Source organism: Caloenas nicobarica, chromosome 2 (assembly GCF_036013445.1).
Source record: "Caloenas nicobarica isolate bCalNic1 chromosome 2, bCalNic1.hap1, whole genome shotgun sequence".
Lineage (NCBI taxonomy): Eukaryota > Metazoa > Chordata > Aves > Columbiformes > Columbidae > Caloenas > Caloenas nicobarica.
This window is the reverse complement of record NC_088246.1, coordinates 128,121,570-128,144,611: the sequence shown is the minus strand read 5'-3', so window position 1 is coordinate 128,144,611 and position 23,042 is coordinate 128,121,570. Positions and strand designations below refer to the sequence as shown.

The window sequence follows — 23,042 nt, the reverse complement described above, 5'->3', positions numbered from 1 at the left end:
AGGGAGAACTAACATCATCTTGACACTGCACAGAAAAATATCAGATTAAATTTAGAAAACACTTAAGGAAAAAAGTGCAGAATATGTTCTCACACATTTTACAACTGGTTGACAGGAACACGAGGGAATGAATGACACGTTGACTCAGTGATACAATCAGGACTGGAACACAGAAACTTCCCGTTGCCAGCCTCTTACTCTGATCATGCTTGCTGAAAATAACAATATAATAAAGTATGATATAACCTTGCTGCTTTCTGTATTTATAGCTGTATTACTACGCTAGCTCAAATATAAACAGTTGAGTGATTTCACGTAGACAGTTAGCTGTAAAAGAAAAACATAATGAAACCAGAATCTTGAATGAAACTTAAATATATAAATTTACATATATATATAGAGAGAGAGAGACACAGAGATCTACTTTTACTGAAATAAATTTAAAATCCAGTATTTTCCTCTGTTCAGAAAAAGGCAAACTCTTATTAGTGTGAGTGGATGTAATGGGTCTTTTGGCCTTTTACATGTTGATATCCTTTTTCAAATGATCAACTTTACAGTTCAATCTCTCTTGATTTTAGCTATTCTTCTATTATTAGGGAGTTTCAAGTAAAAAAATTTGAAGTATAAAGTTTGCTTTGTAATTTCATGGCAGTAGCATTATCTTAATATTTCTATATAAGTAATATTTTGCAACAAAAAAATATTTTTTTCCAAAATATTTTTTTTCCAAATTTAATTGCAAGCCGTGTGTTTAATTAATAAAATTTTTCTACCTCTTACCAAATGTGTTCTTTTTTTTCATTTGGAATAACATTTTTACTGCTGTTAAATGTGTGATTTTTTCGTTCATTCAGGGTTTTTTTCTTTGGAAACTGGTATAGTCAGATTTTTTTCCATCTTGAAAGTGAGTTCAACACATTACAAGACCAGCTTTTGTTTAAATACAGTCTTTTTTATTGTTAATGTACATTCACACTGTATACAGTCATGGCTTCTTATGAATACAGATTGATAATTGTCATTCAAAGACTACCTTAGTACATTCATAAAACTAGATACAGTCGTACTTCAGAATCCTTAATATGTTTAATCAAATATTTATTTCTCTTTTACCTCTTTATTATTTTATGCAAGTCTGTGTAGAGATTTGTGTGTTTAAGTAATCTATGATTGTAATTTAGTTTCACCAATTTCTATTTGCATACTAAACAAAATTCCATTTCTACTAATCTCTCTGTGTTCAAGTATTTTGAGGAAGCCTTCCTTGATAAAGACTGAGGTAAATGAAGTGAGTTCTTTGATTTTTGTGAATTTTTCAGAAAAGGGTTCTCTTTTTTTCAGTGTAAAAATACTGACCGTCAAGACTTAACTAAAGAGAAACGGTTTGTCATCCACAAGTCAAGGAAGAACCTGAAGCTAGTTAGTGCCTCCGATCATGCCCTGATCTGAAGACATACAGGATTTCTATATGTCTTACTGATTTGACAAAGATGATGTTTATATGTTCGGCAAACATAGCGTAGCCTGTTGTATATGGACTATCATTACTTCAGCCCCATGGTGGGTGACTAAAGGTCCTGTCAAAAAATTCTATCAATATATATTGTTCTAATTATTGGTTCTCAAACTAGTTCATTTGGAAAATGCGGAACGATGCTTGGAGTTTCTGGCGTTGCCCCGTACCGGTAATGCGATTTCGCTGATTGTACTTTCCCATGTGATGAGCAAATGATTGTCATCCCTAAAAGTCGCAAGGGACATGGATGTCATCTTAATAAAGAAATTAAAAAGCACATCTTTCTATGAGAAACAATGTAAATTCCTGACCTGTCGCAGAAAATAGTTCTCTAATTGGTTTTGTGTGGTGGTGCAGCAGAATCGTTTTCCCCGAACGTCATGCCAGCGAAGCACCACTGTACATCATTGTCAGCAGTTCAGCAGAATCTCTCTAATAAGAGGACGATTACGTAAATGCGATAGTCTTTAAAAAAAAAAAAAAAAAAAAAAAGAAGAAAAAAGGAGAAAAGAAAATAATAAGGAGGGGAAAGAGAGAGAGTCTGTTGTGTTGAGATGATTGTACTTCCCCGCCCAACCTCTCTGCTTTTTCAGGGTCAGCAGCACGGGCAGACAGCTAGGTAAGGACTTAAAGAGCTTCAAAGACTCTTGTCATTGTTCTCGGGATTAAACTTTGTCTTCTTTTCCTGATAAGTAATTAGGAACGATATCGAACCCTACAACAGTCTCTCTGAGACCGTCTCAACTTTTAATAAATTTTTTTCACTAAGCACACTTGCCTTTTCGAATACTGCTGCTAAGTCATTATTTTATTTTAAATGATGATACACCTACAGTGACATATCATGTTTTTCTCTCTTAGGCAAAAGGTAATTTACATTAACTCCTTACCAAGCTGAAGCCTGCTGCAAGCATTACTGAAATAACATCCATCATTAGATGCCATCTGAAATGCTTGTCTTTCATCATTAGCATTAAAAACCTCCAGAATGCATTATTAGAGTAATTTCTTAACTATCGTGCAAATACTGGCTTCTGTGCTCAGATTTACCAAAGTTGACAATTTTCATATTTTCCACATCAATCTTCTATTTCTAGGAGACTGTATAAACCAAATGGAGATAACTAGGCTATTTGCAGCATGGGTGTAATGCAGACTGAAGGACTGGATGTGCAAGTATGAATTCTCTCTAGCCATATTAAAAAAAAAAAAAAAAACAGAGAGCTTTTTACAAAAAAAAGGATACATCTCTTATTTTGACTTGTTTCTACAGTACTAAATAAAATAGCTCAGTGACTTAAAATACTGGGATTTGGAGTGTGACGTTTCTGTATGGACATGTCTACTTAGTTTTTTGCGTTGAAGGATTTTTTTACGATCTAACAAGGAAAGGCTTGGTCCCCAGTGGTTTCTGTGCAAGTTTCTTCAATATTTAAGGCTTCCTGATTTGTGAGGAATGTGATGTGCCTCCACTTTTGACTGATCTGGCATTTACCTTTACCAATACTCTGATGGAATCTCATGAGCATCAAGATTTTGGTTCTGTTTCAGAAAACGTTGCATTTAAGAGATAGTTCTTGGCATTAGCTGCAATGGAAAGGTGTGGGAGGGTAGGGGAAGGGGGAACTGCATTTCAAAATACCAAATAATAACGGGAAACTTTATGAAATATTTGCATTTGTTGGTCTCTGACACCACCAGGGACAATAAGTGGGAAGAGACCTCATCAGGGACGACAGGATTTTAAAAAGCAGAATTAAGAACCATATTGACGCTTATAAAATTTAAAATCATAACTTGAGGTGAGAAAGTTTGTTCCAGTTTGGATGTTTGCTGCTCAGGGTAGAGGAGGTGTCGGGTCACGGTTTTGTAATTAGCAATCTGTTCCTGCGTGGAGGAGACCGGGGTAACTGGTGTAGCCACGTCGTGCATCTGCGTGCGATTATGATTGTAATTGCTAAAGGCTCCCATAACCACTCTCACAACAACTTACTAGCTGCAGTTAATTAGCTCTAGATTTTAGTCTTTTTCTAATTAAGAAATGTAAAATTAGATTCTCAGTGAGGTGCATAAAAAAGCTGCCATTGTTATAGAGAGGTTCCACTTTTCTGACTATATAGACCTTTACTAAATGCAGTCACAAAAGTATTTTGGTTTATGTGTTTATATATATTGTTGACTTGCCGTGATGTGGTCTGGAGCCTGAACTGATTCTACAGAATGAATTCTATTTTGGTACATACTTACTTTTTCCTACCAGGAACCTGATGAGAATAATAAAAATCAGGATCTGTAAGATTCTGTTTCTCAGAGGTTTGGGGTTTTTTTCAAAGTGTGTGCTAGTGTTGAGTGAGTTTTGATTTTAAATTATTGCTAAAATTGTTTGTTTGTCTGAAAACTCATTTGCTGAAAATCATTTTCTTACTTAAAAATGATAAGAATTGATGTGCGTTTGCTAAGTGCCTGATTAAAGATCACAAAGAAACTCATATTTTGCATCAGAAATAAGCAGATGGTGGACAGATGGTTTAAATTAATATTAATTAAAAATCTTAACTTAAATTGTTTACCCTGTAAACGCAAAGTTAGGAAGCCAGCTTTCATCTTTAGGGTTAATAACACTCCAAATCTATTTATTAAAAATTGCTCCAGTGGGCATTCTTTCCAAGCTTTGATAGCAAAGATGGTGGCCTCAATAAAGAGCATGACAGTGGCTGAAAGCTGGAAAGAGAGAGGAATTCTAGGACTCCTAACAAAGATCCTGCAGAGGTTGAGACTAGAAAATTCCTGTCAGCCTGTGTGGTCTGGGAGGGAAGAAATGATCAGAAAATAGGACTGGGAATTCAGGATCTCTTTTTCTTGCCGATTTCTCGAAATATTTATTCTTGAAAAATTAATTTACATCTATGGTTGATTATATTATAGTAAAGCAAACTCTACAAGTACCTTAAAAACCTTTGCACGCTGTTGCCAAAAAAAGGGGGATCAAATTCTGTGTCAAGTTATCCCTTGTGTTTCTTTACTGGTTCCCTGGGATTGCAGTAGATGTGGTTGGGGGGGAAATTATGGCACCTGGTAATTGCAGAGGAAGTCCAGAGCACAACCAGATTTACCATAGAGCACTGTTTGTATATACAAGTCAGAATATGGAATAACTATGATAATTCAAATATCACTATATCGTAACCATGGATACTTGTTGACATCTTTAGTGGCAGTGACTACTTTATCTCAGGACATCTGTCACAGAGCCAAATTTGGTCCTCAGTGAAGCATGTAGCGTTCCCATTAAAATCAAAGGAGATTTGTCCTTTTAGTGAGACAGAATTAGTCTGTAAGTGCTGGAAGCTTTGCTATTTTCCTGAGTTTATAGCTGGGACATTTTGCAGAAGATGTGTGCGTTTTAGTGGGTACCCTTTTTCCCTAATGCACTTCTCCATTCAAGTTAAGAATCAGGAACTCTAAATTAAGAGTTAAGATGGGCATCATCTATAAAGAGTTAAGATTTAATTGAGCTTTGAGAGTATTAGCATTTTGATTCATGATAGTTCACCAAAATGCTCTTCTTCAGTAGTTGACTTTAAGGAGGAATTGCGGGATTTTTTTGGCATGGGCAACTTGAAAAAACATCAAACGTGATATGATCCTGTCCCTCTGTACAAGCAGCTGAAAGTACGGCCGTGTCAACACATTAGTTACCTTGGGAAGGGTAGGAGGTTGTAAGTGCACTCTGGCACAATGCATGATAGCACCAGGGCACCGTGTACCCCAGAATAGCTCCCATGTTAAAAATGGCAGCCTGCTCCATTGTAAGCTGTGGCTTCAAGATCAAATCCTGAGGTAGTCATTTTACGGACACTAAGTACCTTCTTAGCAAAGACTTAGGAAAACTTCAGGAAAAAAAGAAAAAAAAAAACCCAACCAAAAAAGCGGATGTGAGAGAGACTTTAAATGCTGGGGGCTTGCGGGGTGCAGTTAAAGCCACAACTGGCAGATTTTGAGTCTCTGTATTATCTCCTTGAAGAAAAGCTGCCTGGATGGCATTATTACTACTCCAGCCCACTGCCTTCACTTTTCTTCATGCAGGTGGAACATGTGTGTTTTCTGCTAGTGAAAACCTACAGTTTTCAAATGCTGCTACAACTCCGTACTGTATTTTCATGAATTATACCAGAGTAATAAATTATTTATTCCGGAGTGCCACAATTGCGGGTCATGCCCTACTGTTGGCAAAACCAGTAGCTCAGTCTATGTGGAAATGGTTTCACGTTAATTTTAAAATAGCCATAGAAGTGTACACAGGTGATATCTGCACCCAGACAAAGAGAATCTAAATAAAACTTGTTCAATCTTCCTTTGTTTTTTCTTTTGTTTTTTCTTTCTTTTTTTTTTTTTTGGCTTTGCAGATTTCTTCACAGGTCTTTGCTTTGGGGACTTTCTGTGTGCTTTTCTTCCAGACATTGAGTGGGCTTATTTTCTTATTTACTTCTGAGAGTGTCACCAGATTATAACAGTGCGCGTCTCTCATTTTTTCTTTTCTTGCATTCAGGTAGATATATTACCTTTATCATGGACCCATTTCTATATGTTTACGTCATCCGAAATAGCAAGCAACTAGAATTTCATGAATTTGCTGATAAAATGGCTTCCAAAACTTTTGACTACCCAGCCTTGTCAAACGGAAAATTCCCTGATCTCAAGGAAAACCTGCACAGAATCTACCAGTATCTACAAGGCAAGCCTTTGGATATCATTTCTGACCACATGATGAAAAATCTCCAGGATATATTTGAATGGAAATGCTCACAAGCAACAGATTGGGAAACAGAAAAAATGTACGAATTCTGCTGCTCTGTAATGTTTGAAGCCAGTTTTGTAACACTATATGGAAGAGTTCCTGCTGCAGATGGCCACAAAGTTATTAGTGAAATCAGAGACAAATTTATCAAGTTTGATGCCAGCTTTCCCTATTTAGCTGCAAACATACCAATTGAGTTGCTAGGAGCTACCAAGAAGGTTCGGAAGGAGCTTATACATCATTTTTTACTTCAGAACATGACAAAATGGCTGGGAGGGTCAAAAGTGGTCCAAGCCAGACAAGATATATTTGAGAAATATGAGCTGCTTGGAGATTATGACAAAGCAGGTAGGAAACTTATGAATGATTGCTTGTCTAAAATAAAATAATTTACTATAGACCTTTGAAATAAAAAGGCAAAATGGCGACCTTGAAATTTTTTTATGTTCTTTCTAATTGGCTAATGATAAAATGTTTTACTCTGAAACAACCCTCTATGATAATTGATTTTTTTTTTGTGCTGAGGTGGTAAAACAAGATACTTAATGGCGATAATGAGAAAGATTATAACTGAGCTGCATTTCCTCCCCTTATTCCCCCCGCCCCCCCGACATTACATTTCAAACTATTCTCATTAAGCAGAAAATTAGACTTCAGAAGCCTATTGGTCCTCATTAGCATTCACTGATCCTTGGCTGGGTCTGTGTCCTAACATCTTTTAATTAGCACACTGCAAATCTAATCAGTGTAATAAACGCTATTAATCTTCCTTTTCACTTATTTTCTCCCAGCACATCATTTTGCCTTCCTGTGGGCCTCTGTGGGAAACACGATTCCAGCTACATTCTGGGCCATGTATTATCTTCTGCGGCACCCAGAAGCTCTTGCAGCGGTGCGTGACGAGATTGACCATTTGCTGCAGTCAACAGGTCAAAAGAGAGGGCCCACGTATAACATCCACCTCACCAGAGAACAATTGGACAACCTGGTCTACCTAGGTAATTTATTTTTATCTGTTAGGAAGAAAAGAGGGGCTCTCCCGGCAAATTCGGTTTATCACTCATTTCTGTTTACTGAGAAGGTGGAGGACACAGCTGCCTAATTGACATAATAACACCCATTTACATCAATTATAAATTATGTAGTTTATAGCTGTAGATACTCTCATTGCATGTAAACATTAAAGCCTAGGTAATTAACTATGCAAGGTATGCAAAAGGCTAAATCGAAGCTTTGCAATTATTTGGAAAAAAAGTTGATGCCTATTAAGTTGTTTGATTCTGAGCATCTGCCGAAGTGTTAATGCATTTCAAATACTTCTGTATGGTACTGCCAAGAAAGACCCTTTTTCTGAAATTAAAGTGGGATAATGTATTTAAACTGCAAATGTAATTTTTTTCACAAGCACTTTCTTTCTTTAACAAAACAAAGAGACTTCAAAAGCAGGCTTCGGTTGAGCGATGCTTCTAAATGAAACATAAGAAGGTAAAGCTTCGTGGAGTAGAAATGGTGTTTTCGGTATTGAAAAAAGCACCTTGATTCAAAATAGGGAGCTTTAAGGGAGATACAGATCTCCCGATTCTGGATCAGGGGTTCAGAGTGGCCATTGCCAGTGGCCATTGGACGTTGTTTGATCCAGGAGCTGGATAGGCCTTCAGAGCACCAGCTGATGGTTTCACTTCGTTCACTAGTGCACAGGCACTGACAAGACAAATGCTAAAATTAGCCCAAGGGAGGAGAAAGGGTGTAGCAGGTAGGAGCCTAATCTTTAAGGATCCGAAAGTCTCCATAAGTAGTGTCAGTAGGGTAGATAACAGCTGAATAAAAGCTTAAAGGTTCAATATTCCTCTCTTTTTAAATATCAGAAACAGTCCCCTGTTAAAACTGAGCTCACATCTATATGTTTTGGTAGTTCTTGTCTATATTTTTTGGTAGCTCATGGCCTGAACTGATGTTCCACTCTTAAAAGAAGCTGTGTCAGGAGAGAGTAGTGGAGCAGTGCAGTCTCTGTGCCTGGTTTGGGTCTAAGCAATAGCTGCCATTCTCCAGGACCATCGAGTTTGGCCTTTATCAAGACCTTGTGTTCAAACTTTTAATTGCAAAATTGAGTTTGATCCAGTTACTTTTTTTTAGGCCATTAATGTTAATCTTCTATAGCATGAGTCTAGTAAGTTGGTTTCGTCTGGAGTCATGGCTGTTTTGGTGCAGATTTCTCTCTAACTGATGGAGAATGCTTTTGAAGTAGGGGATGTACTGGATGACAAGGACACTTCTGAAGAGTAACATGACATTCTAAGGATTTCATGTACTTTTAAGGAACACAAGTAAAAGTACTTCACATCAGAGTTAACATCCATCAAAAAATAAGAGGAAAGGAAACTTACCAAGCATCAAGAAGATCAAGAGAGAACATATTTTCTATTTGGAGACTGAGATAGGAATGGCAATGAAAACAAAAAGCAAAACAAAACAAAAAAAGGCACCCCAGAAGTGTAGGAATAAGGAAAATAAAAGCATGTACTTCACTAAAACCATCTGGTGCAAAATGGTATGAACAGTTTAAAATATTAACTGTGTCATTCCTCTGCTGCTCCTTGAAATCTTGAAGTACCTTGATAACATTTGATTTATGTGTTGAGAGGAAGGTGCCACATCCTACTTTGTAGTATTCTTGTAACACTTTTGTTAAATTTTATAATCGCGTTAAATGTAATGTGGTATGAACAGAAGCTAGATTTCAATTCTTGTGGCACTTAAGTCATAAAGGGCTGGATACTTTCCCATAAAATAATAATATAGAAAAAAATCTGTACCATAAGAGAATTAAATTCATGCTTCAGTGGAAAGGGATGTAAATGTGTAGGAGGGACAGAGGTCCCAATTTGCATTGCTTGCCCACCAAAAATCCCCACATCACAGGAAGGCTGGGGGCCAGGGCTGCCCTTGCCCTTGCAGCTCACCGACCCCAACCTCCGAGGCTGAGCTTCTCCTCTTCCCTCTCTCCCCTGTGCCAACCCAGGGCACAGAAAACCGAGATTTGTGTCCCTGCTCTTGAGTAAGGCAGACCAGGTGGGATTCTTGTACGTTCATCACCTTGTCATCTCATTCTCCTGTTTTAAGTGCTCTGATTCTCCGTCCTCTTTTTGGCCTACTATAACAAGAGGTTTTTTTTGGATTCCTCATGCTATGGAGAATAGGCAAGAATTGCTAAAAAGCCTTTCTCAGGAAGCAACGTTGTTGTTATGGTCAGATTCTTTGGGTCTAGGGAACAACATGGCCTGATTTACTTCTAAATTCAAAACTCAGGTATGTGATTTTTTATTAAAAAAAAAAAGCTTTCAAGCTTCAGCAATACTAGCAAATTTTGGCTCTGATTATTTTTTTCCTATGGCATTTCTGGGGCAGCACACTTTGTCTTGTCTACGCAAGACTTTTCCCGAAACTCAAATGCGTGTATTTGCGTGCACAGAATAACATACATTATTAGTCATTATGGCTCACAACGGAGCTCTAATATGGTAAACGACACATGAGAATGGTCTGTCAGTTTTTATGGTTAAAATGGAAATGTAAAGGGTAAAGCAGAGATATACTTAGTGCATATTTAATGCTAGGCATGTTTAGTCAGTTCATTTGTTTAATATTAGTCCATTCATTTATATGGTGAAGTATTCTTGCCCCAGGTCATTGCTGAATCCCAGATATTTCCTGCGAAAAGAGCACAGCTTGAAAATGTTTTGTACGCAGGAAAGGGTAGTAACCAAAAAAAAGCTAATACGGAGTGTGTAGTTGTACCGCAAATGCTAACCATTAAAAATGTTGGTTGTATTGAGAGAAATGAATATATTTTCCTGGAATGGGCTGGGCAGTACCATTTAGGTCTTAGTAAGATGCAAATGTATTTGTTTCAGATCATCGTTTGTGTTGGCACACCGTGATGCCTGTGGGTAAATGACCCCCCCCCCAAATATTTGCATACTTGATAGCTATTTTCCTACAATACACTCTAATAATTATAGTACCGTATTACCTGCTATGTGTTAGTGTAAAATTAACAATCCATTATGCACAATAAGTTTTATAAAACATTTACAGATAGAGATCATGTTTAATTAAAATTAACTTGCCTACGAAAGCCAAATGCACTTATGATTCGCAATGACCTTTTATTACCTGCAGTCCCTTGTTTTGGCTGGATGATTGACAGCTTGCTGTTTGGCTACCATGTTGTATTTCAGCTGACAAGACTTTTCATTTTAACTCAATTTGCCTGCCTATCACAAGCTGGTGGCAGGCCAGGCTCAAGTCACCCAGCTTTGCCTCAGCAGCTTGCTCTATTTCTCATTAGTACGCATTTATTCAGTGGAAATTGGAAGACAAATGCTTGAAGGCATGTGAACTAAGTATAGCAAATTAGGGTTTAAGGACTGAATATTTATAAGTATATTGAAACAATTTTAAAAAAAAATCTAGAATGAATTGGAAGCTGAGTGCTAGCTTTAGTATAAGAGAAATGAAGAGAGAAGTGGGAGGATTCTAAGAATAACAATACTATGAGAGATATCTTTCTCTTTTTTTTTTCCCCTCTCTCTCCCTCTAGAAAATATGTAAAATCTCTCTGACAACACCTTATCAAACAACAGCCTGGCTTCTTTATGTAGCACTCGCACAGTGAAGTTTAGCATCTCATGTGTGTAAGAAGCGGGGGAAAAAATGAGGGTCATGTTCATTTGCTGCTTGGTTATCCCTTGGTATGCTTTAAATTGCCTTGTTTGTTCGGCACAAGCACAGAAACAGATGTTGCTCTACCATGCTGGATAATTTACTGTACCTCACGGTGCAGAATGGAAGGCCTCCCAAGCTACCCAGCTGGTCTGTCAGCGGCGATGGCTGGTGTCTGCTGAACTATGACAACTGCAAGTAAAGGCTGCAGTTTTATTGTGCAGTTGTCATTCCTTTCAATGTATAGCTTCGGCATTTGTGGAAAGCTGACTGTCTATTTTTTTAATGTGAGCCTGCAAAGCCGTATAAGCTCCATTCTCCTTTGTTGATCATAATGTGACTCATTACTTTTGTCATCTAATGATTATCGGCATGATCGCTCAGAGCGAGAGCCAAGCTCGCCTTCCACACATAACTGGTACTGGAAGGTAAAACAGATTTGTCATTTACGATCTGACCGCTAAGCCACACTTTGTGCTCCATTATTGTGATTAACTTCTGCATAAGAGATGCTGCCCAGTTGTCATTCGGGATCCGGCAGCGGGCAGGGACTGCCACGCTTTCTGGGACGATGTCCGCCAATAGGATGTGACCCCATCGCTTGGGCGCTTAAACGTAAACCTGCTATTTCTCAGCAGCGCTTTAATAATTTTTTTCCCCCTCCTTCCCCCTTCCTCACTTGTTTTCTGGTGTCACTACGTATGTCGCCACCATTTCCAAATGGTGGACCAGCGCGGAGTCACCAGCTTCATTTTCCGCAGGTCAAAGACAGTCTGGGAGTGGAGGCTGGACCCTTTCTCTGTACCGCGTAAAGTTTTGTTGCCAGAGCGCTGCCAGTTGAAATCTATCGTGTCAGGTGCCTTGTGGCTATCCGCAGTAGAGGCCATCTTCTGGAACCAGGGTTCTTTTCTGGCTTCGTCACCAACAAGCCGATTTGACTCTGCCTGATTATAGTAACGAAGGCAGTCCAAAAGAATATGCACAGACTCACTGTACGTCACATTGAATCACGGCGCTGGCCACACAAAGCTGACCGCAGCCTCATTTCTTTAGACAAATGCATGCTTAAGGAAAAACCTCCTGCAAGAAAGCATCCAGGGCCACTTTATTTGCTATGCATGCTGCACCAGATTTAATTTTTAGTGAAAGAACGTTTGTTATTATTTTTTTTCGGTGGCATCTACACTGGGTAGCTACTGCCTCTAATAAACTAACCTTTTGGGTGCAGCAGTTACAGTGCCTTGGCGAGCACTTAGAGAAAGCTTATTTGATATCACAGAACATAAACGCAGACACAAATGGATTATTATGTGCAAATGAAACCCTATTTTAGGCTATTTTTCACACTGATGATTAGAAGGAATCAAGTCACATATAACAGCGCCCATACACGCTGGTGGAAAAATAGTCAGTTTTGATTACAAAGTGAGCGATGCAGACCTAGACAGGAGCTACATGCTGATATACATGCTATCAGAATGATTTATGCAAATTATGCATATTATTCCCAAAGGAATTCCTCCTCAAACTGCCAGGATAAATTGCCGGAAATTAGCCATAAAATCTGTCGTGCTAGGAGCAAAAGGTGAAGGCCACTGGGAAAGCAAGGACATTCAGCTTCTGGAGCCTTCCAGGATGTGATGGTGGAGACAGAAATCTTGCCTTCCTTAAGCCTTGAAGAACTATGTTTTGTTTTCTCTTAGCCAATTAAAAGTGTCTTTCTCTCTTAAAATTACCAGGAAAAGAATGAATTGCTTTTGTTCACTCTGACCATAATAGACACTACCATTTGACAACATAGCGCATTGGAAAGAAAATAAATAAATTTTAAAATCCTCAGAATGACTATGGAATAACAAGCAAATTTTTTTTTTTTCTAGCATATACTCCTGCCATTACATGCAACAGCTTTTGAAAGGCAAGCTAAGTAGCTCCATGGATGCTTTTGCTGGTATTTGCTTGCAACATCCAAAATATATGTAAATGCATAAAGTGTTTGTGTCTTTCGATTGCGTTGTTTCCAACATGATGCCTGAATAATAACTTTCCACCCAAAACTCAATGCTGCCTACAACCGACAGGATTTCTCAATACCATCAGTGAGAATCACATCGAGAGGTTCAGCGTCGCAGCTCCCCCCCTGCCCTGCGGGGTTGTTTATTGCCTCCTCCTGGTCTCTGCTTTATGTTTGGTTTGGTTTGTGGTTTGTTTTTTTTTTCCCTTTAGCCTGCCCTACTAAGCCTGTCGAGATTCAGCAGCTGCAACCGTGTATAATTTCCAGTCATCTCCCATATTTCTGATGCTTCCCCTGCTCCGCTTTTGTTTAATCGCAGAGAGTGCCTTAAACGAGAGTTTACGAATGTGCTCGTCCTCCATGAACATTCGCATCAGCCAGGAGGATTTTGTTCTCAAGCTTGAAGGGAATCAAGAAGTTGGTTTGAGGAAAGGAGACTGGATAGCCCTTTACCCGCAGATTTTGCACATGGACCCTGAGGTCTATGAAGATCCTAAGGTAAACACTCAGTTGGTGCTACTCTTTCTACTCCAGGCACATCACAGCAGCCAAGCCTTTTGTGATCTGTGGGTTGCATTTATTTTTTTTTCCACTGCTGTTCCTTCTTGTGGAACAAATCTTCCTACTTTCAGATGTATTTTCTAGGGCCCTATAGGTCAAAGGATTCATGGCCTGAAGAGAGAAATATGGTGATGAGACTGACTGCGACTGCTTTCAAAGGAATTGACAATTGCACATTGACTACCATAAACTGTAGACTAAATGTGGGGTTTGTTTGGCAGTGGATCATTTGATATCCAAGGAGGGCTGGATAATAGAAGGTGGTTTAAATAGCAAATAATGTGGGCCATTTAGCTAAGTGCCCCCAAAGCATCATTGACTCTCTGAAGCCCTATAATATTATAGCAGTGTCTTACTTGAGCCTTATGCTTTTTCACCTCCCTTCGTAGGAACTCGCCTCTTCTTGATCAATTAGTAGAGCATTGTGAACTTGAGACTGTAAAGCTGTTGCTCTGCAGCGAAGCTCGGAGGGTAATTGTGTCATCTCCTTGTATTTTTCTCTGACGCTCGAGTTAATGAATATCAAAGACTCGAAATTAATCCACCCTGCCTCAGCCTTAATACGGTTTCAGAAGTTCACCACCTGCATGCAAATTGAATAGTCTTCATCTGCACGAGGTTGCTCCCCCAGATTGCTGTCCCCAGCCTGGGGTGTCACGGAGGAAGCACAGGGGTGGACACTGAGGCTGTTAAATGCCACGTCTGCCTGGGAAGCAAGAGTTCATAGCCAATCCATTCCTCCTCCCATTTTTCCTAAGCAAGCAGCTTTCTCCCAGCCATGCAGATTTGGCATTTGAGGCAAAGAAGGGAACTGGAATTTTTTTGCATGTTTATAGAACATCCATGTTAGAGGCATTGCTGCCTGAGGCTGTCCCATTTGGGAATTTAAGGATATGAGGTTGCAGAGGAAAGATGAGATTCAAGTTCCTTGTTGATTCAGGACAGCGTCTCGTTGTGCAGGAACTCCACCGGAGTCCGTGAGAGGAGGTGTGATGCGAGTCAGAGTTAGCAGAGTAAGGTACGGTCACAGGGATGATCGCTGGAGACATGAAAGTGGAAGTGACATCCAGGAGGGCCCTGCTGGCTGTCCGCACCAAAAACAAAGACAAGGGCCACTGAGAAAACGAGGGGTTTAAAAAATAATCCATATATTGGCAAATAGTTGATTAATATTTCTGTCCTTAAAAAGCAACAACTGACAAATAGACTTTTTCTCGTTTTATCCTTAACACTTTATTTTGGAGAACATTATTGATTTGTCAAAAGTCCATCTGTTTGTTTAGGTCCTAGACAAAAAGCATCAGCGTGGAAACTGATCCCCTCCCTTATCCAATAATTGCCAGAATATATTACCATATTTCCATTGCTTGAATATATCTGTTTAGTATCAGCTCTGCTCAGCTTTCACAGTACAGCTTTAGTTCATATATTTTATCTTTTTAATAGTGAATGAGCAATCCACACATTGCAGTACATTGATTTCAGCACACGGGCCCTCTCGAAAAGTGGGGAAATCACTGTTCTGTTTGGTTCTTAAAATATGCAGTGTGCTTTCAACAATAACTACTGAGGATCAGATAGAGATGGAGAATGAATTTTTTGAAAGGTGCAGTCTTGAGCTTGTCATGTATTTAGGGAAAACTTTCCTGGGAAAACAGGCAGCTTGATGAGATAATTTTGTAGCAATGCTTTTCTCCTCGATACATAAATTGAAGTTCAGGTTATCTTCTGCTTTGTCTAAGTGTAAGCATATATTGTTGACCTCTTTCTCCACTCATCAAAGCCTAAATAAATGAGTCTTTTTTTTCATGAGGTGGGTAAGTGAACCCCTGAATCCTAACTTGGCTAAATTATAGAGGTCCATAAATTAACTTTGTAAATCCCATAGAGTGAAATATTGGGAAACCTTACATAGTGGCTTTCCAAACAAGATAAGTAGGAGATGTGACAAAGAGACACTTATAGCAACTGCAGGAGATTGTTCAGTTTTCACAACACCCTTAGCAGGCCATCCACACAGAATTTCATCTCCTGCTCTTCCTCAGTGGTTTTTTTTCACATTTTCCTCACCATCATCCACCCTGTCTCTTCCAAAGAGGCCTCATGCATGGCTGAAAGTTCCTTTATCATCAAAAATTAGTCTTTATTTAGCCACAGAACTAGCTTTTAAATAAATGCTATCCAATCCTAGGGTCTTCAACAACCTAAGCACGAGTTTGATGTCACTTGCATTGGCTCCATTCCTGCCTCACACTTGTGTTCTGCTTTTCCAATTCCTTAGACAGCAATTTATTTTTTGTTAAAAGCAATTACAACTCTCAGACGGCTCTTAAAATGACAAAGAAAGCATAAGGTTTGGCCCAGTATGTCTATATGTGTTCAATACCACAGTTCTTAATTGCTCCAGACGCCAGGAGTGCACCTTGTGGAAACGTTCCAACAAAGTGAAGAGCTCTGGACTGGGTTGGTTTTTTTAAGCAATTGCAGTTCATATTTAGCAGAGCTTTTTTAGACCAGCAGGATTTACATTTCAGGAAGTAAATATGTTTTAAGGAAGAAATGGTATTCTGGGCTTTCATTCGTTACTGTGTTTCTTCAAACGAAGCAATAGCTTACCAGGAAAAAAAATAATGGCGTGCTTCCTTTTGGCTGAGATGTTCAAAGAGACTGAAAAGAATTGTTTCTCAGTGGAAACACATATATGATCACTTTTAACTTTGTGGAAAATACTGGCCTCTATCATTTAGCGAAACAAGCTCCTGCTCTTCAACATGCAAAATTACAGCCCCTCCGGTGCACCTTGTGCTTGTTCCTTTTCTCACAAACCACCTCCCCTCACTGTTTTTTCTTGACAGCAAGACCTGCAGTGCATGGTTTTCAGAGCCTTTAATCTTATGGGTAGATCAGTATCAGTGTATTTTTCATTGTGGTGTGTTTTTTTTAATCAGTTGAGGTTGGTTTCTGTCTGACTGACTTGTTCCCAGGCAGCTCCAAATGGCTGCTGCTATAGCAGATGTATGCAAAGCAGGACAAATGCTAATGAGTGACCATAAGCAAGAAGTGTCTGTCATTTTTATTCAAAGCATGCAGGAGGATTTTGTACGTGGTTAATTTGCCGTTGACTGAGTGAGGATGCCAGATCTCCTTCATTCAAAAACATGAATTATCTCTAAACAGGGATCCTGCTACTGGAAAATAGTCAGAAAGATGTTCAGTTTATGGAATGAAGGTTACGAGTGCAACCTCAAGCCTTACTTGAAAGTCCCCTCTTTATAGTGGTCAGTCACTGATGGTCGTCCTGCTTAACAGCTTCTGGAGCAAACCCTTTGAAGGTCACATGTGGCGAATTAAGCAGCAACCATCTCCAACTGAAGAGAAAATTGACCGCAAAGCATCGGGTCTGGTTTTCAAATAATCTGCACCACTGGGTGCAAAAGAAGCATAAATTTTGCTCTAGATCGCAAGAACAAGATCAGTGCAATGCATTAATTTATTCGTAGGCATTTGTGGAATTTGGCAGATTACCCTTATTCATGATGTATATACCAGACTGAGCGCATATGATGCTTTACAAGAAAATTGTCCTTCCACTAAGGTTCATTGTCCCTGCTACAAAGCAGTCAAAATCTAATTACAATCAATACAGGCCAGACACTCAGTGGATGAGACATGGAAGTTGAAGGAGCTTGATGTAAAAGGGCTAAGCTAACTAAGTGGATTTAAGGAGCGTTCTTTGCAGGGAAGATAATGTGAGCTAATGAAACTTGAGGGAACCAACTAAAAAGGAGAAGCTGTCAGCTCCTTGTCTCCCTCTTTATCTTATTTTCTGGGTTTCAGAAGTGTCACTGTTGCGCAAACAAAGCAACTCATTTAACTGCCTTGTTAGATATCACGCTCTCTCTCTCTTTCTATTTTCAGGAGTATAAGTTTGATCGATACATAGAGAACGGCAAGAAGAAAACCACATTCTACAAGGCAGGAAGAAAACTGAAGTATTTCCTAATGCCCTTCGGCTCTGGAATCAGCATGTGTCCAGGGAGGTTCCTGGCAATGAATGAGATGAAGATGTTTCTCTTCATACTATTGGCTCATTTTGATGTAGAACTAGTGGAAAACAAAGCTGTCAGACTTGATAACAGTCGTATGGGCCTTGGTATCCTCCTGCCAGACGTTGATATTGCCTTTCGTTACAAGCTAAGGTCCTTAAGAAAGTGAGCGGCTGCCTGTATGCCTTCTACTAATTTCTGTGTTTGCTCTGTTTCCTCACTCAGCTTTGTATTTTTGGAAATGTTTGGGTTTTCCCTTTCTGCTTTTCTATTTGTTTCTAAGGAGAAAAGCCCTTGGGCTGGAGGTAGATGTCAGATGTGGGGACGTGCAACCCCAGTTTGTCCTGCCTGCCTTGTGAGTAATGAGGTGAGACGACAAGAGTTTGGCCAAGTGAATAGCCCAACATCCCTGCAAGATGAACCCCCATACTCTTGGCCATGAGTTGAACAGGATTTACAGGGAAGATGACATCAAGCTGAATCCAGGCCATTTAAATGGGAAATGTGCTCAGCAGCCCTCTGTCACAGGGGTTCCCCCTTGTTGGATTGGGAGGTCCCATACACCCACCATCTGATGGAATTGCTGTATCTGCTCATAGAAGCATAATAGCAAGAAAAGGAGAACTTAATTCTAGAGGACAAAAGAATTTTTAGGGCTCATTATTCTAACTTCTTATTTACTCTGTTCCCTTTGTGGTCTTGAGTGTCTTAGCCCTTTTTTGGGAGATGTGATGGAAACTGTGTGGGGTGTTGGGGGGTGACTTGCAAGAATGTCTTGATGGCAACACATTTCTGACTACACTTTTATGTACTGAGGTACTGAGGGTGAATGCTTTGCTTTTCTTTTTTTTTTTTTGGTGCATTGCAAAGAAATTAAAATCTGGGTTTTTTTCCTGCAGTCATTTAAAGTCAGAAGGGAGGTTCTGTTGATTTTAATAAGCTCTGGATCAAGCCTAATTTATCTATTTTGGCTTTTGACCCAAAAAAGTATGTTCTTCAGGGAGAAAATATATGAGCCTGTTTGAAATGATTCTACTATCTCAAAAATTACCTTCTGTTTGTCTCACTGTTTTCCTATAGCACATCCGTGTGTTTTATTTTGATCATTTCTTGTGTTTGTTCATTTCTGCAAAAAGGCAAAAGAAGAAGAGGGCTTCAAGGGCAAGTGTGGTCTCTGAAACTACTTTTTAATGGTGTTTTTCTGTGCCTAAGTTATGCATAGGCAGAGCAGCGTGGCCTCTGTTTGGAAACAGACGTGTCCATGCACACGTTGGAAAATAAGCTCTTCCTGGGGGCCAAAATCTGAGCAAGTGACAACCCTGGGCAGCCACAGAAGTTATCTGTGTACTGGCTGCCCAACCTGCTGCATGGGGTGACCAGCTCTTGTTTCAAAAATAAATTTCCTAGCGCACAAGATCTGAGATTTTTAGACCCTGTCTCTCTTCCCAGCCATCACTTCAGAGACTGATGAGGATTCTCGTGGCTGTCCAGTCTCAGTTTGCCAAGATGATAATTGTGATGGGAGAGTAGCCATGTCTGTGGGCCTTGCCTTGTGCTCCCAAAAAATTCTCTCTTTGGGATGTGCCAGCATAAGTTCTGCCTCCACTGCCAGCAGATGAATAATGATGTTGTACCTGGAAAAGGCTTCCCCTCATACTCCCAAGTGTCCTGTCATCATTTATCGAAGTTAGACTGGAAGAAAGATGAATAATCACTGCAAGAAAAGGTTAGTTTGGGCAGCCAACCCTTGATCTATTCTGTGCCAGGATTTCCATTTCTCTACATAACTAACCAACCACGGAGGTGTTACCGCTGTCTGAACTTGAGTTCAGATTTGCCTTATAGGTGCTGAATGAATTGCTGGCTCATCTGGAGTTGCAGTTCATTAAAAATATCTTTTTTCCCCCAATATTTCATTGTTTGCTGTGGTTTTGTGGTGTCCTGCTTTGGCACTGTCAGAGGGAGGATGCTCAAAACAAGCACCCAGAACTCTGCTTTGTGCAAAAGACACAGAGCTCTGAAAACTTCAGCTTGACTTGACCTGTCTTTTCCCAGTGGACCATAAGAGCCACTAGCTCATTTCGAGAATATTGAGCTGAAATTTGTTGTTCCTTAATTTTGTGTCTCTTTTAAAGTCAGAAATTTTACTCATCTCTAAAGCACTCAATGGCCTATGAATGGAAACTTCTACGTACACACTAAGGATTAGAATTATTTATTGTTATTTGTGTAGAAGCCTGTTTAGTTATTCACGTAAAGCAAATACCCTGAATAAGCAGCAGCATCAGTAGAAAAGCTTTCAGAGATTGGCATAGCCACATTCCAAATCCTCTGAGGAGAAAATTGTGTTTTTGTGAGATATATTGGATAAACATTTTCTCTTCATATATAATATCAATAATGTCCACAGTGCTGGAGTATGCTTACATTAAATGCGCTTTGCAGTTGATTAAATGCCTTAACTTTGCTTCAACATTTAATCAACAGCAAAAGCTGATTATTGCTTTGTGCCACAGAATAAAATTTGTTTTTATGGAGAGATTCTTGTACTCAAGTTACTTACTGCTGTTGTTACTCTGTAGGAGTTATTCTCTGCTCAGCCGTAGCTCACAATCCAGTTTGGACATTAGAGCCTGGTTTATTGAGAGAGGAAAAGTTGATATCATTACACTGTTGACTGTATTCCATTATTGCTTAAATGTAAGCTGTAAAATGTCTCATGCCATAGTTATGATAAATCTTTCTTTGGCATCCAACTTCGAAACAAACCTGAAGCAACTGTGAAAATAACAGTAGGTATTTGTTTTAAACATAAGACTTTTTTTATAATTGTATTCTATTTTTAGGATTTTGAATTAGACTATCACAGGCTGCTGCATAATTTGGTAGGACATAATAAGTCTCTGCCAAAAGTACATGCAAATCATTAGTAATTCCAGATTAATTGCCGATCAGTTTGTATAGTATCTATTTTGAAATTAAAAGAAGAGCTAGATTGTATTCAAAATAGCCAATTAAATCCACAGGGCATGTTCCGTGGAAAAAAAAAAAGTCAGAATTTTTCCCAGGATTTGCAGGAAACCTCCGTGAAGGCACTTGGAGGCCTTGCATTGGGTTTGGAGAGCACGCTTTGCACCTGCAAGAGGCCAGACTTTTCCTGGGATAAGAGTTAGTTGCTCTTTCGCTCAGGGACCAAAATAATCAAACTTAAAGCAGCATCTGCCCAGCTTGTCCTGGAAGTGTGTCCCTGGTAACTCCTGCTCCTGCTAGGTTAGTTTTGCTGGTGAGCAGTGCATCACCACCTGAGCGTACCCCAGCTGCAGAGGACACAAGCCTCACCCCGCTGTAAAGTCGCAAGTGCTAGAGCAGGACAGAGGAAATGTAAAGCCCTTCTGGTCCATGTACTCAGCAGCTGAGGAGGTGACCTCTTGAGTTAGCAGCTGAACTGACCAAGAGTGACTCGGTCTCTGTGGAGAAGGGAGTGAAAAGGCCCACAGTGTCCATGTTCCTGGTCGAAAAGCCATAGCAACACAAGGGGATGCACGTGGACCATCCCTGGAGGTCCCAGCTGGAGCCAAGCTGGCTGCAGCACGCTGCACCGAAGAGTGTGTTTCATGACAGTTTTTGATGACCTGCCACAGAACCCAGGAGCAACCAGCTCTGACGGTCTGTCACAGGGGCACTAAGATGGCAAAATCAGCTGAGCAGAAACAGCAGTGCTGCTCACAAGCGCTGAGGTGCCAGTGGGGCTGCGGGGGTGAGCAGTGGGAGGCAGCCAGCCCTTGTGCTTCCTTGTCCCTCCTCTCCGCTGCAGCAGGGCTTCTGCCCGGCAAGCCCGGCCATCCCTGCTCGGCTCATCCGCTGCATCAGCGGGCGTAGGGTCAGCCAGGAGGGGTGCGCGGGTGCCTCTGGAATTTCTCTGCTGCTCCCCTACTGACCTGGTGCTCTCACTGATTGCTGTGAGATGTGACTCGGCTGGTCGGTACCAGCCTCCGACTGTACATTGTCATTGCCTATGGCTATATTGATAATACCTTCTGCTACTAAAAAAAAATTAAAAAATAAAAACCCACCTTTTTTTCTCATATAAAATAGGTTTACTAAGTCAGTATGGCCCTTTATAGCACCCGAGAAGAAAACTGAATTGGGTCAACTAATGTGAATGCTAAAATGTGATTTTTTACACTATTATTCTTATTTTAATTTTCAGATTGTGTGTTCTTCATTTTTATGCTGGCACGCAGTACTGCTATAAGCTATTGTAAAGTTTTTAAACTGTTACATTACTTAAAAGACTGTGCTAGTCTATGTATACCTGTTTGCAAATCAGATTTTCACATCTCTGCCAGTATGTCCTAATGTGCTAATATAAAACCATGTAAGAGTTGTTCTTTAGTTTATGCTTTTAAGCCAGTTGCATGTCACTATTTTTGGTGTTGCTATTTTTATGAATAATTACTGGTCTGTGAATTTCTCTTGTGGAATTATAAATGATCTTTTATTTCATCATTATTGAACTTTCTGACATTCAAAAGATTGTGAATTGCTTTTAATTGTGCAAACTGACATTTCGCATATAGATGAACAACGGTTAGGTTCTACTTTAATAGTTAAAATCCATCATTAAGGCTTATAGATTGGATAAGGTATATTGTGAATTTCTGAGTGAGAAAATTGAAACTTCGTTATTTTAGTAATCTAACATCTCAAGTGAATTTTGTATTTTAAGGACACAATAAAAATGAATATATCTATTTTAATATTGAATGACTGTCCATGGTATTTTTTTCCAGCTTACATTAACACTTTTCTTACAAAAACACAGCTATTACTTTAATTTTAAAATGATTTTTTTATTCAGCATACAGCATTTTTCTCTTACTTGATCTTGAAAGGTATTTCTGTAAAGGAAAAAAGTCTTTAATTCAGCACTGGCATGGAGTAACTCCTTTGAATTTAGGAAATGGTCAAGTCTGTTTTACCCTCCCCCCCATTAAACTTAAGCCAGTTTCTATCAGATAAGGGAAAAAAAAAGAAGTGGTACTTCTGACATTCTTAGGACATTATTCAGTATTAGTAATATTAGTATAAAGATCTACAGTCCATTGGCAATTCCCAAATACAGCTCCTAGGCTTTTCCTTTTACAAACCTGTGTAGTACAAGATGTACTACCTAGTGTAAAATGTTCTGTCCTCTCAGATCATTCATTTTAAAAGGGGAAATGAATGAAAAATGTTACAATGTACAGCACTGCACCAGCCAAGCACAGCTTGGCTTTTCTGGGTATCACTTGAGTTCTACAAGTAAGTATTTAATATGAAGACTGCACCCTAAAGACATCAGTGTTTTTTCACTCCTTCGTGCAGAAATACTTTTCAGGT

The 23,042-nt window shown here is 39.5% G+C and overlaps 1 protein-coding gene across 2 annotated transcripts in view; it reads left to right on the top strand.

The window, feature by feature from the left end:
• Window positions 1–22,365, top strand: part of LOC135985181 (cytochrome P450 7B1) — a 127,142-nt gene extending 104,777 nt beyond the window's left edge. For both annotated transcript variants that reach the window (XM_065628224.1, XM_065628223.1), the window contains 4 exons: window positions 6,069–6,665; window positions 7,109–7,315; window positions 13,373–13,551; window positions 17,533–22,365. In XM_065628224.1, the coding sequence (XP_065484296.1) occupies window positions 6,069–6,665; window positions 7,109–7,315; window positions 13,373–13,551; window positions 17,533–17,829 (1,280 nt within the window). In that variant the 3' untranslated portion in view covers window positions 17,830–22,365. The remainder of the gene's footprint in view (window positions 1–6,068; window positions 6,666–7,108; window positions 7,316–13,372; window positions 13,552–17,532) is intronic.
• The last annotated feature ends 677 nt before the right edge of the window (window positions 22,366–23,042 follow it).